The 13,856-nt window shown below is 43.7% G+C and overlaps 1 protein-coding gene across 1 annotated transcript in view; it reads left to right on the top strand.

Moving 5' to 3' along the window:
* KSR2 (kinase suppressor of ras 2) overlaps window positions 1-13,856 on the top strand; it is a 509,446-nt gene that overhangs the window by 211,713 nt on the left and 283,877 nt on the right. The window contains exon 3 of the mRNA XM_011928738.1: window positions 7,134-7,647. Within this exon, the coding sequence (XP_011784128.1) occupies window positions 7,134-7,647 (514 nt within the window). The remainder of the gene's footprint in view (window positions 1-7,133; window positions 7,648-13,856) is intronic.

Raw genomic sequence — 13,856 nt, 5'->3', positions numbered from 1 at the left:
ACGGAGTTTCACAGTGTTAGCCAGGATGGTCTCGATCTCCTGACCTCGTGATCCACCCATCTCGGCCTCCCAAAGTGCTGGGATTACAGGTGTGAGCCAACGCTCCTGGCTAAATTTTTTCCTCTCTCAAAATAACTCCGGCTTGGCCGGGCACGGTGGCTCATACCTGTAATTCCAGCACTTTGGGAGGTCAAGGCTGGTGGATCACGTGAGGCCACTGTAGTCCCAGCTGCTCAGGAGGCTGAGGCGGGAGAATTGCTTGAACCCCAGGAGGTTGAGGTTCAAGTCTCAGTGAGCCGAGATGATGCTACTGCACTCCAACTTGGGCGACAGAGCCAGACTCTGTCTCCCCACCTCCTCACCCTGGAAAAATAACTCTAGTCATACTGAACGACTGGCAGTTCTCCAAACTCCCACGACCCTCTTCTCCTGGCCCTTGACCCTGCTGTTCTCTGTGTTACCATCCTTCCGCTATCACCCACCGCTCTGCCACCTTTCCTAGGAACTCTTGTTCACCCTCAAGTTCTGGGCTTAGGTGCCACCTCCTCCAGGCTGCCTTCTCCTACCCACCCCCACCTCCTGGCCAGTGGACTTCCTCTCTTCTGTGCCCTGTATGCTCCTGCACTTTTTCTGACTTAGGATTCTGTGTTTGGTATTGTGAGTACTTATTGATTCATTTTCTGTAGAGGAAATTCACATAACATACAATTAATCATTTCAAAGCGAACCAGGCTGTGACATTTAGTTCATTCACAAGATTGTGCAACCACCACCTCTATTTAGTTCCAAACCTATTTCATCACCTCCCCCAAAAACCCATGCCTATTAACAGTCACTCCCCATTCCCCACCAGCCCCAGCTCCTGGCAACCACGAATCTGCTCTCTTTCTCTATAGATTTGCCTCTTTGGGATTTTTTCATGTAAATGGAATCATATGACATATGACCATTTGTGTCTGACTTCTTTTACTTAGCATAGTGTTTTTCAAGGTGGATCCACATGAATCAGTACTTCTTTCCTTTTTATGGGTGAATAATATTCCATTATATGGACATACCACATTTTGTTTATCCATTCCTTAGTTGATGGCACTGGGTTGTTTCCACCTATTGGCGATTGTGAATAGTGCTGCTATGAGCATTTGTCTGCAAGTATTTGAGTCCCTGTTTTCAATTATTTGGGATCTGTACCTAGGATGGAACTGCAGTGAGAGTTGTTTGATTATTGATCATTTTCACTAGACTGGGAGCATCTTGAGGACAGGGGCTGGCATAGTGAATGCCTGGGGACAAAGGGGATGAGTCACAAGGCAACCAGAATAGATGTTTTCACCCATCTTCAATCATCTGCCATTTGTTGGCATGGACATGATGGCTCAGTCTCTGTCTGATGGTTTGATCACTTTATCTTATTAATTCAGTCTTCACTTCACTCTGAAATTTGCTCAGATGTCCACCGTCACCTCCTCATCCTTTTCCGATTAAAATAGCCCCCAGCACTTTTTTTTTTTTTTTGTCTCTGTGCCCTGCTTTCTTTCCCTCTAGAGGACTCACTATCACTATATATATGATACACTTGTTCATCCATTTGTTTCATCTGTTTCCCTACTAAGAATGTGAGCTCTGCAAAAACAGGTTTTGTGTGTGTGTGTGTGTGTTTTATTTATTATTCTATTCTGGTGTCCAGAACGGTGCCTGGTACATAAAGGGTGTTCAAATATTTGTGAAATAAATACATTTAATTCTCACTGCACCCTCCAACAAAGCCATAATTATTCCCATTTTATGAGCCCCCAAACTGAATCTCAGGGACGTTAAGTAATTTGCCCAAGGTCACAGAGCTGGTTGGTAGTGTAATCAGAATTCTATTGAGTTCTTCTGGTTCCCAGTCCTGTATTCTTTCCATTTCATTCAGGATGGACAACAGCTTGTAATGATAATGCTAAAAGCACTACTTTGTGGCTTCATGGTGCAGTATTTGATTAAGACAGCTTAGAAAATAGATTGACTTTCTTAAACAGGCTTTACTTAGGCTAACTGGACAATGAGTTTGTATTGCCTGATCTGATACATCAATCCAGAGCTTACTGCATGATGGAGAAACTTGTCTTAACTTGATTCTCTGTTCTGTTCCTGACTCTTAGAGCTATTTAGCTTCAGCTAAATGTCAGCTTCCTCACTGTACAAGGAGTGAGAATAGTAAAGTTGTCAGAACCACTACACACTCTTTAAATAGCAGATATTGTATTATCGCAGTGTTGGGAATTACAATGCCAGTAGCTAGCATTTATGGTGTACCTATTGTATGCCGGGAGCTGTGCTAAGCACATTACTTGTATTTGTGCGTTTGATCCTCATACTAGTCCCTGAGGTAGGTTTTATTATTGTCCCATTGCACAGGTGACAAAGCTAAGACTCAGAGAGGTTAGATGAGTGCCCAAGGTCACACAGCCGTAAGTGGTGGGGAGTCAGATTTGGAGCCTAAGTCATCTGACTCCAGCGTTGACTCTCTTACTCACACATACACAATGGGTATGTGTCAATATTTGAGAGTAGATACTGTAATGATGGTGACTTTGGTAGAGTGTTCTTCTGGCAAGCCTGGGAGGAGGGAAAAGGAGACCCTTTTGAGAAATGAGCCTTTGTTTCAGTATCTTTTCCCGTTTGAATGATCTATGATGGCAAATGGAGCCCCCAGTTTTCTTCCACAGACAGCCTCATGCCCTGCTTGTTGAGGCGGCCGAAGTTTTGGGTTTGAGTCTGGCTGCCAGTTACCATCACTCTTGTGACCTTAGGCACATCTTCATCTCTTCGCATCAGTTTCCTTACCTAGAAAATGGAAATCAGAATGACCCTTTGCACACAGAGTTACAAAAATTAAGTTAGATGCAAAACAGTCCCAATATAACAAGTGAAGAAAACAGACAATGAACCATTAAATATGCTCTTATGGAATTTTTTTTTCCTAAAAAAAATATCCACCCCAAACCGTCTGGAAGGCTCTACCATCAGATATTGATAGGGATGATGGCTAGGCTGTAGAACAGCATTGCCTTTTTCTCTTATCTCAATTTTCTTATTTTTCTGTACTGAATATATAATAACAAAATGAGTTGTTTTAATTAAAAATGGAACAGTGAGTCAGTGTTCATGAAAGCACTCTGGAAGCCATCAAATGCGCTGTACATTAGCTCTTGTTACAGTCGTTATAGTAATTATTATTGTTATTGCTAGTCAGCTAGGAATTTCTTTCCACCCCAAATCTCCTTCCTCGGCCCGTCGTGGAAGTGCCCACGTGGTTACCTTCCTCTGGGCTCTGGTGGCTCTTCCTTCATTGACACCTGGCTGACTTCTCTCCATCTTTGTTGCCACCACCCAAGCCAGAGCCGGCATCATCTCTTGCAACTCCCTGAGATACCCCTTAATTGGGCTCTACTTTTCCCTGCAGCAGCCTGAATGATCTTTGAGAAATGAACATTCAATACATGCCTCCTCTGCCTCAAAAATCCCAATGGCTTCCTGTTGGACTTGGTATAGAAGCTAGTCTGCACCTTAGCCCGTAGACCTGGCAGTCTGTTCTCACCTGTCCCTTCAGCCTCTCCTTGAGGGTCACCCCATTGTCATCACACGGTTGTGAACACCACCTTCATGCAGGCACCCAGGAAAGAGACCTAGGAAAGTGACTGCCCTAACTTAGCTGGTTTTGAAGCCTGTACATTTGGTATTATTGGATGTTTATGCATTTAGAGCTCTTAGCATGGAGGATGCAGAAAGGCTTTACATGGTTGCATGAGAATCTGTATCTTTAGACCAAATTTGTATTTGCACTGTCACCATGGCAAATGAATGAAAAATGTTAATACACCATTAGATTTGTTGTTTTTTGAGACAGAGTTTCACTCTTGTTGCCCAGGTTGGAGTGCAATGGTGCAATCTCAGCTCACTGCAACCTGTGCCTCCAGAGTTCAAGGGATTCTTATTACCTCAGCCTCCCGAGTAGCTGGGATTACAGGTGCATGCCACCACGCCCAGCTAATTTTTTTGTATTTTTAGTAGAGATGGAGTTTCATTATGTTGGTCGGGCTGGTCTCAAACTCCTGACCTCAGGTGATCCACCTGCCTCAGCCTCCCAAAGTGCTGGGATTACAAGTGTGAGCCACCACACCCGGCCTACCATTGGATTTTTAAATTTCTCTCTCTCTCTCTCTTTAATTCAGTTTATACTAGGGATGAAAACCTCAATTCGAATTCATAACAGTGGGGATTGAAAAAAGAAAAAAAAAAAGCCCTTCCTACTTCTAGGCCTTAGCCCCTATTGTTTCCCAGTCTGGTGTGCTCTGTCCTTGGTGCTTGGTGTGACCATCTGCTTCCTGTCCTTCACATGCCAGCAGGAATGTCACTTCCTTAGGAGGCCTTCCCTGATCACCCTACTAAAGTAGGCCCCCCATGTTCTTGTATTTTATTTTTAATTTCTTAACAGAAATTTTTGATTGAGATAATTGTAGATTCACATGCAGGTGTAAGAAATAATACAGACATTCCTTGTACACTTTTCTTTCCAATGTTACATTTTGCAAAACTATAGTACTACTGTACTATACAATACAATATCACAGAATATTGATATGGATACAGTCCACCATCTTGTTCAGATTTCCTCAGCTTTATTTTCACTCGTGTGTGTGTGTGTGTGTGTGCGCCTGTGCCTGTGTGTTTATTTAGTTCTATGTATTTTTCTTTTTAAGGCAGGGTCTCACTCTGTCATCCAGGCTGGAGTGCAATGGCATGAACATGGCTAACTGCAGCCTCAACCTCCTGAGGCTCAAGCAATCCTCACACCTCAGCCTCCCAAGTAGCTGAGACCACAGAGTACACCACCATGCCTGGCTATTTTTTTTACTTTCTGTACAGATAAGGTTTTACTATGTCACCCAGGCTGGTCTTGAACTCCTGGGCTCCTGCTCTGGCCTCCCAAAGGGCTGGGATTACAGGCAAAAGCCACTGCCATGGGCCTAGTTTTTTTTTTTTTGAAATTATACTTTAAGTTCTAGGGTACATGTGCATAACGTGCAGGTTTGATACATAGGTAAACTTGTGCCATGTTGGTTTGCTGCACCCATCAACTCATCATTTACATTAGGTATTTCTCCTAATGCTATCCCTCCCGTAGTCCCCTACTCCCCCTACAGGCCCCTGTGTGTGATGTCCCCTACCCTGTGTCCAAATGATCTCATTGTTCAATTCCCACCTATGAGTGAGAGAACATGTGGTATTTGGTTTTCTGTCCTTGCGATAGTTTACTGAGAATGATAGTTTACAGCTGCATCCATGTCCCTACAAATGACATGAATTCATCCTTTTTTATGGCTGCATAGTATTCCATGGTGTTTGTGTGCACCACGGGCCTACTTCTATGTAATCTGATCACCTGTGTAGGTTTGTATGTCTACCACAGTCAAGATGCTGGAGAGTTCCAGCACTCCAAGGTTCCCTTGTATTGCTCTTCTATCCCCTCATCCATTTTTCTCCTACCTGCTTTTCTGCCATCCCTAACCCCTGGCAACCATCAATCTATCTTCTGTTTCAAAAATGTTGTCATTTCAAAAATACTATATAAATGGAGTCATATAGTATGTAACCTTTGGGGATTGGCATTTTTTACTCAGCCTAATTCTCTGGAGATTCGCCCAGGCTTTTGTGTGCATTGGCACTTGGTGCCTTCTCCTGGGTGAGCTGTGTAGCACGTGGTTTGTATGTAGCACTGTCTGGTTAACCATTCTGTTACCCATATTCTTTTTATTTTAGAGCGAGCCTGTAGCCTGGGCTGGAGTGCAGTGATGCAATCTTGGCTCACTGTAATCTCTGCCTCCTGGGTTGAAGCACTTCTCCTGTCTCAGCCTCCCCAGTAGCTGGGATTACAGGCGCGTGCCACTATGCCTGGCTAACTTTGCACTTTTAGTAGAGATGGAGTTTCACCATGTTGGCCAGGCTGGTCTTTAACTCCTGACCTCAAGTGATCTGCCCACCTCGGCCTCCCAAATTGCTGGAACTACAGGTGTGAGCCTCTGTGCCCAGCCGCCCATATTGTTTTTATCACGTCATTCCGTTTATTTCCCTCCCAGCACCAATAACCACGTGAAATCCTTCAGTGAGCATGTTTTCTTGTCTATCATGACTCTGCTTTGGCAGAATGTAAGTCCAGGGACCAGGGTCTCGTCTGTGTTACTTTTGTGTCTTTTCCAAGCAAAGGGCATAGTTGGCACTCACAGGATGTTTACTGGACAAATGCGTGAATGAGAACATGGTGACACAGACCTGGAAGAAGTATGTGGTGGCCGAGGAAGTGGTCAGGGAGAAGGATGAACTTGACTTCCTTGGAATTTGTGTATCTCATGTGAGGGTTAGGTATTAAAATTTCCATGTAAGGGAAAAGTTATCCTTTAAAATCCTTTAAATCACTTTGAAACTGCCAGAACTGGAACCTTGGGAAGCTCAAAAGGTGAGAATTAACTTCTTTGCTTTTCTGAGCATTTGGCCTGTGGGGTCTTCCCAGCTATGGGGCGGTGGAAGGCAAGGCTGTTGAATGGGGAACAGGGTAACAGGGCCAACAAAGGGATTTTATTGCCTTTTTGGAGGGGCCAAGTAGGGGTGTTTGGATTTATGTAAATGTGTTTTTGATGTAATGTGGGTATGATGTAACATGCATTTGATAGAATGTCTATAAGAGGTAATGGGCATATGAAATAGCATGCATATGATGTAATGTACATATAATGTGACATGCATATGATGTAATGTGCATATGATATAATGTACATATAACATGCATACAATGTAACAGATATGTAGTGTAACATGCATGTGATTTAATGTGCATATGATATAATGAGCATATGTTATACATACGATGTAACAGGTATATAGCATAACCTGTTACATATGATGTAATGGGCACATGGTGTAATGTGCACATGAAATAACATGCATAGGATGTAACAGGTATATAGTGTAACATGCATATGATGTAATGGGCACGTGGTGTAATGTGTGTATGATGTAATGGTGTATGTGGTGTAACTCATCTGGCTTTCTCATGGCTTACCCATTGTCTCTGCTCTTCTGTTCCAACTTAGGAGGCAACCTTTCCAAACAAGACTGGACCATCCAGTGGCCCACGACAGAGACGGGGAAGGAGAACAATCCCGTGTGCCCCCCGGAGCCCACCCCGTGGATCCGCAGCCATCTCTCCCAGAGCCCCAGGGTCCAGTCCAAGTGCGTCCAGCACTATTGTCACACCAGCCCCACTCCCGGGGCCCCTGTGTACACTCATGTGGACAGGCTTACCGTGGACCCCTACCCGGGCTTGTGCCCGCCCCCGCCACTGGAGTCGGGCCACCGTTCCCTGCCCCCATCGCCCCGGCAGCGGCACGCGGTCCGCACCCCGCCGCGCACCCCCAACATCGTCACCACCGTGACCCCGCCGGGCACGCCGCCCATGAGGAAGAAGAACAAGCTGAAGCCCCCGGGGACCCCACCACCCTCCTCCCGAAAGCTGATACACTTGATCCCGGGGTTCACCGCGCTGCATCGGAGCAAATCCCACGAGTTCCAGCTGGGGCACCGCGTGGACGAGGCCCACACGCCCAAGTGAGTGCGGTCGGTGGGTGCCCTGGGGCTGTCGAGTCCCGGACTGCGAGGGGCTGCCCCGTGGTCTCAGGAGCTGCCCAGGTCAGGGAAACCGGGAACAGACTTGTGTTCCAGACTCTGGCTGAATGAAAAATGGCTTTTCACAGAGGGTTCTGAGAAAATGAATAGAACAGACTTTCTCAGAATTGGCCATTTAAAAAATACGATTAATATCCTATAGCCTAGGGGCTAAATCTGATACCCGGCCTGATTTTGTAAATAAAAGGTATTGGAACACACCCATGATCATTCCTTTACGTGTTGCCTATGGCTGCTTTTGTGTGACAATGGCAGAGAAAATTGGCCAATGGCCCACAAAACTGAAAATATTTACCATCTGGCTTTTTACTGAAAACGTTTGCCAACCCCTGCAGAGTCTAGCCTAGTGCTGCTCCTAGAAATAGGATATGAGGCATATATTAACCTTCAACTTTCTAGTAGTCACATTAAAAAGAACGAAAAGGAACAAGTGATATTAATGATCATAATACATCATTCAACCCAATATATCAAAATGATAGTATTTTAACATAGAATGAATGTAAAATATCATTACTGAGCTATTTTGCATTTTTTAAAATACAAAGTCTTTGATATTGAATGTGTATTTTATATCCATGGCTCATTTCAGGTGAAGGTAGTAGGAAGCAGGACATATTGGGGAAATTGACAGAGGACCCTTTTGGGGGAGAGAGCAGGTGTGTGATGTAGGGTGACACTTGAGGATTGGGCAGGTTGCTGTGCTATTCACAGTAGCCAAAAAGTAGAAACAACCTGTGTCCATCAGTAGACAAATGAGTAAACACAATGTGGTCTATCCATACAATGCAATATTATTTAGCCTTAAAAAGGAAGAAACTTATTTTTTTTGAGACAGAGTCTCTCTCTTTTGCCCAGGCTGGAGTGCAGTGGTGCGATGTCAGCTCACTGCAACCTCTGCCTCCCAGGTTCAAGTGATTCTCCTGCCTCAGCCTCCCGAGTAGCTGGGACTATAAGCCTGCGCCACCATGCCTGGCTCCTTTTTTGAGCCAGCCATGCCTGGCTGTATTTTTAGTAGAGACAGGGTTTCACCATGTTGGCCAGGCTGGTCTCAAACTCCTACCCTCAAATGATCTGCCCACCTTGGCCTCCCAAAGTGCTGGGATTACAGGCATGAGCCACCACGCCCGACCTGGGAGGAGCTTCTGATATATGCTACAACGTGGGTGAACCTTGAAGACAGCATGCTAAGTAAAATGTGCCAGACACATAAGGACAAATACTGCATAATTCCACCAATATGAGATACCTAGAGTAGACAGATTCAAAGAGGCAGAAAGGAGAACAGTGGATGCCAGGGCTGAGGGGAGGGAGAATGGGGAGTTATTATTTATTGGGTATAGACTTGGCATTTGGGATGATGAAAACATTCTGGAGATGGATGGTGGCGATGGTTGTACAACAATGCAAATGTAATTAATACCACTGATCTCTACACTTCAAAACAGTTAAGATAGTAAATTTTATGTTATGTGTATTTTATCACCATTAAAAAAAGGCAGGATTCTGTAAGTGAAGAGTTGGCACACTTTTTCTGTACAGGGGCAGACAGTAAATACTTTAGGCTTTGCAGGCCGTTTGGTCTCTGTTGCAGTTACTCAACGCTTATCATGTAGCACAAAACCAGCACAGACAATAGGTAAACAAATGGGCATGGCAGTGTTCCAATAAAACTTTATTTATAAAAACAGGTACCTGGCCCAATTTGGCCCATGAACTGTGGTTTACCAAGCCCTGTCTGAAGCTGTGGTATAGAGAGTGATTCTCTTTTTTGAAGCATTGGGAATGCCCTAAAGTGATTGACGTGGAACATATGATTTTACAACAGTCATATTCAAGCTGCTGTGTGGAAACCGAGCTTGAAGACGTAGAATGCATGTTTGAGACCTCTGAGGGTGAAGCAGAGGATAGATGCTTTTCTGATTGGAGTTGGGTTTGATTTGCATGGTTTTGTGACAGCCACAGAGATTGGGGCCTGCTGAAACCTCAAGGTGAAGACATGGGGTAGAGTTCTAGGAAGGCTGGGAGTGCAGGTTGCTAACGTGGAAGGTGGAAGAGGCATTTGGAGTCTGCTTGCTACATTGTCCCCAAACTTTGTGCTTCTTCCTGTCCCTTTCCCAAAGTGCACCACCTAGTAAGGCGAAACTTGATCATAAAGCTGACTCTCCAGACACATCATCTTTTATTCTGCAATATGGAGGCCAAGTGAGAGAGGCTGCCCTTTGGTTTTTAAATGCGGTCCTTTCCCTAGACCCCTGAAGGATTTATTCTGCCTGGATAGGGCTGAATGGCCCACTTCTTCAAGATCTTCCAAATTTTGGAATGTGTATATCAGGACCCAGGTGGCATTAAGCTTTGCCCTTCAGGTTTCTTCTGGCTGAGTTAGCAAGCTCATCACTTTCTCAAGGCTGGTAGTTCCCTGGCCCACCTTGGGGGATGCTGTGGTTCATGGCAAGGAAGCAGTAGAGGAGAGGAACAGAGTGGTCAGTTTGGTCAGTGGAAAGTGCTGTCGGACCACTTAGCCTGAGACCATGCCTCCAGGTTCACAGGGATATCAGGGCAGCGGGCCTGGGGGTGTTAAAAAAAACTAAGACATAAACAACAGCAACCTGAATAATGTTGGCAGCAGGGGTCATGGGTAGAGGTGAATTCTGATGAGGATTTATAGAGGTGGTGTTAGTTGAGGTGAGTGCCAATTATTAGACTGGTAACAACAGTCATCATTTACCTGGGTCTGAGGTAGTCCTGATTCTGTCAGGAAGTAGGCTTTTGACCGTGGATTTAACCTCTCTGAATCTTAGCTTTCTCAGCTGTGGACCTAAGAGGTTAGAATACATTTGTGTTTTTAAATTTGTGGTCATGACCCATTCGTGGTTGGTAGCATTATTTTAATGGCTTGTGACAAGCATTAAAAAAATGAAATAGACTAGCCTAGACTAGAGTATATTGGAACACATTGCATATGGTAAGTGTTTTAGTGTTGTTTTGTAAAACTTGTTTTCAGTAAGTACGGGCATACTTCAGAGATATTGTGAATTTGGTTCCAGACCACCACGATAAAGATCCTAAAGTGAATGACACAAATTTTGGGTTTCCCAGTACATAGAATAGTTATGTTTTATACCATACTGTAGTCTATTAAGTGTGTGATGGCATTATGTCTTAAAAAACAATGTACATACATTAATTTAGAAGTACTTTAATGCTAAAAAACACTAATGATCATCTGAGCCTTCAGTGAGCCATACTCTTTGCTGGTGGAAAGTCTTGCTTCGATGTTGATGGCTGCTGACTGATCAGGGTGATGGTTGCTGAAAGTTGGGCTGACTGTGACAATTTCTTAAAATACGACAACAATGCAGTTTTCTACATAGATAGACTCTTCCTTTCACAAAAGGGTTCTCTGTAGCATGTGATACCGTTTGATAGCCTAGAAGAAACTTTCAAAATTAGAGTCAATCCTTTCAAACCCTGCCACTGCTTTGTCAACTAAGTTTAATATTCTAAAATGTTTGTTGTCAATTCAACAATGTTCAAGGCCCCTTTACCTGGAGTAGATTCCATCTCAAGAAACCACTTTCCTTGCTCATCCATAAGAAGCAACTCCTTGTCTATTTAAGTTTTATCATGAGATTGCAGCAATTCACTTATATCTTCAGGCTCCACTTTTAATTCTAGTTCTCTTGCTGTTTCCACCACATCTGCAGTTACTTCCTCCATTGAAATCTTGAAGCCCTCAAAGTCATCCATGAGGGTTGGAATCAACTTCTTCCAAACTCCTGTTAATGTTGATATTTTGACCTCCTTCCATGAATCATGAGTGTTCTTAATGGCATCCAAAATGGTGAATCGTTTCCAGAAGATTTTTTTTTTTTTAGATGGAGTCTCACTCTGTCACTCAGGCTGGAGTAAAATGGAGCAATCTTGGCTCACTGCAACCTCCACCTCCTGGGTTCTAGCAATTCTCCTGCCTCAGCCTCCTGAGTAGCTGGGATTACAGGTGTCCACCACCATGCCTGGCTAATTTTTGCATTTTTAGGAGAGATGGAGTTTCACCATGTTGGCCAGACTGGTCTTAAATTCCTGACCTCAGGTGATCCACCCACCTCGGCCTCCCAAAATGTTGGGATTACAGGCGTGAGCCACTGCACCCAGCCTCCAGAAGGTTTTTATTTTACTTTTCCCAGATCCATCAGAGGAATCACTATCTATGGCAGCTATAGCCTTATAAAATGTATTTCTTAAATAATAAGACTTGAAAGATGAAATTACTCCTTAATCCATGGGCTGCAGAATGGATGTATTAGCAGGGATGAAAATCGCATAATCTGTTTGTACATCTTCATCAGAGGTTTTGGGTGAGCAGATGCATTGTCGATGAGCAATAATATTTTGAAAGGGATCTTGTTTTTTCTATACAGTAGATCTCAACAGTGGGCTTAAAATATTTAGCAAACCATGCTGTGAACAAATGTGCTATCATCCAGGCTTTGTTGTTCTGTTTATAGAGTACAGGCAGAGTAGATTTAGCATAATTCTTAAGAGCCCTAGAATTTTTGGCATGATAAATGAGCATTGGCTTCAGCTTAAAAGTCACCAGCTGTGGTAGTCCCTGACGAGAGTCAGCCTGTTCTTTGAAGCTTTGAAGCCGGGCATTGACTTCATCTCTCTAGTTCTGAAAGTCCTAGATGGCATCTTTGAATATAAGACTGTTTCATTTACGTGGAAAATTTGTTTAGTGTAACCACTTTCATCAATGATCGTAGCTAGATCTTCTAGATGACTTGCTGCATGCAGCTTCTCCATCAGCACTTGCTGCTTCACTGTACTTTTATGTTATGGAGACAACTTCTTTCCACAAATCTTATGAGCCAACCTCTACTGGTGTCCACATTTTCTTCTGCAGCTTTCTCACCTCTCTCAGCCTTCACAGAATTGACTAGAGTTAGGGCCCTGCTTTGGATTAGGGTTTGACTTAAGGGAATGTTGTGTCTGGCTTGATCTTCTGTCCAGACCACTAAAACTTTCTCCGTATCAGCAATAAGGCTGTTTTATTTTCCTATCATTCATGTGTTCACGGGAATAGCACTTTTAGTTTCCTTAAGAAAAAGAACTTTTTCTTTGCCTTCACAACTTGACCATTTGGCGCAAGAAGCCTAGCTTTCAGTTCATTTCAGCTTTTGATGTATCTTTCTCACTAAGCATAATCATTTTTAGCATATGATTTAGAGTGAGAGATGTACAACTCTTCCTTTCACTGGAACGCTTAGAGGTAATTGTTGGGTTATTGATTGGGTTAATTTCAATATTGTTGTGTCTCAGAAAATAGGGAGGCCCAGGAAAAGGAGAGAGAGATGGGGAATAGCCTGTTAGTTGAGCAGTCAGAACACATACAATATTGATAGATTTATTTCACTGTCATATGGGCACGGTTTGTGGCACCCCAAAACAATTACTGTAGTGACATGAAAGATCACTGATCACAGATACCCAAAACAGATATAATAATAATGAAAAAGTTGGAAATATTGCTAGAATGACCAAAGTGTGACACAGAGACGTGAAGTGAGCTTGTGCTGTTGGAAATGTGGCAGCGAGAGGCTTCCTCAATGCAGAGTTGCCACAAACCTTCAATTTGTTAAAAAATGTGATGTCTGCAAAGTACAGTAGAGTGAAGTGCAATACAACAAGATATGCCTGTGTGTCCTTTTCTTTTTCCCCCACTGGAGGCTTTTCCTACTCTGAACAGCTTTGATTGGTAGAATAAACCCCATCAGGGAGTAGGTGAGAAGGTTTGAGAAGCCTTTGCCCTCTATTCTGTGAAATGTAGCCAGAGACAGTTCTAGAGCTATTCTGTGCATTTGGGTTCCAGTTATCTCTCTTTCATGTCTGGTTTCTTCTCTCCTTCACCCCTGTAGTCCTGCTGGGACCCATCTCTGTGGCTAACTTGGCGGTATTCAGTCTGCTTTTATTTCCTCTGAATGGAATGAATCTGAGTTTCAGCAGTCACAGATCTTTGTCAACGGGTTCCAAAGCTTTCAAAACTTCCTGTGATTTTTCAAGTACACAATACCAAAGGAGGTCTTGGGTTGGAGGAAGGCTAGGATGGCTATTTTTTTTTTTTTTTTTTT

Source organism: Colobus angolensis, unplaced genomic scaffold (genome assembly GCF_000951035.1).
Source record: "Colobus angolensis palliatus isolate OR3802 unplaced genomic scaffold, Cang.pa_1.0 Scaffold79, whole genome shotgun sequence".
Lineage (NCBI taxonomy): Eukaryota > Metazoa > Chordata > Mammalia > Primates > Cercopithecidae > Colobus > Colobus angolensis.
Note: the sequence above shows the minus strand (reverse complement) of the source record. Positions and strands in the feature narration are given on the sequence as shown.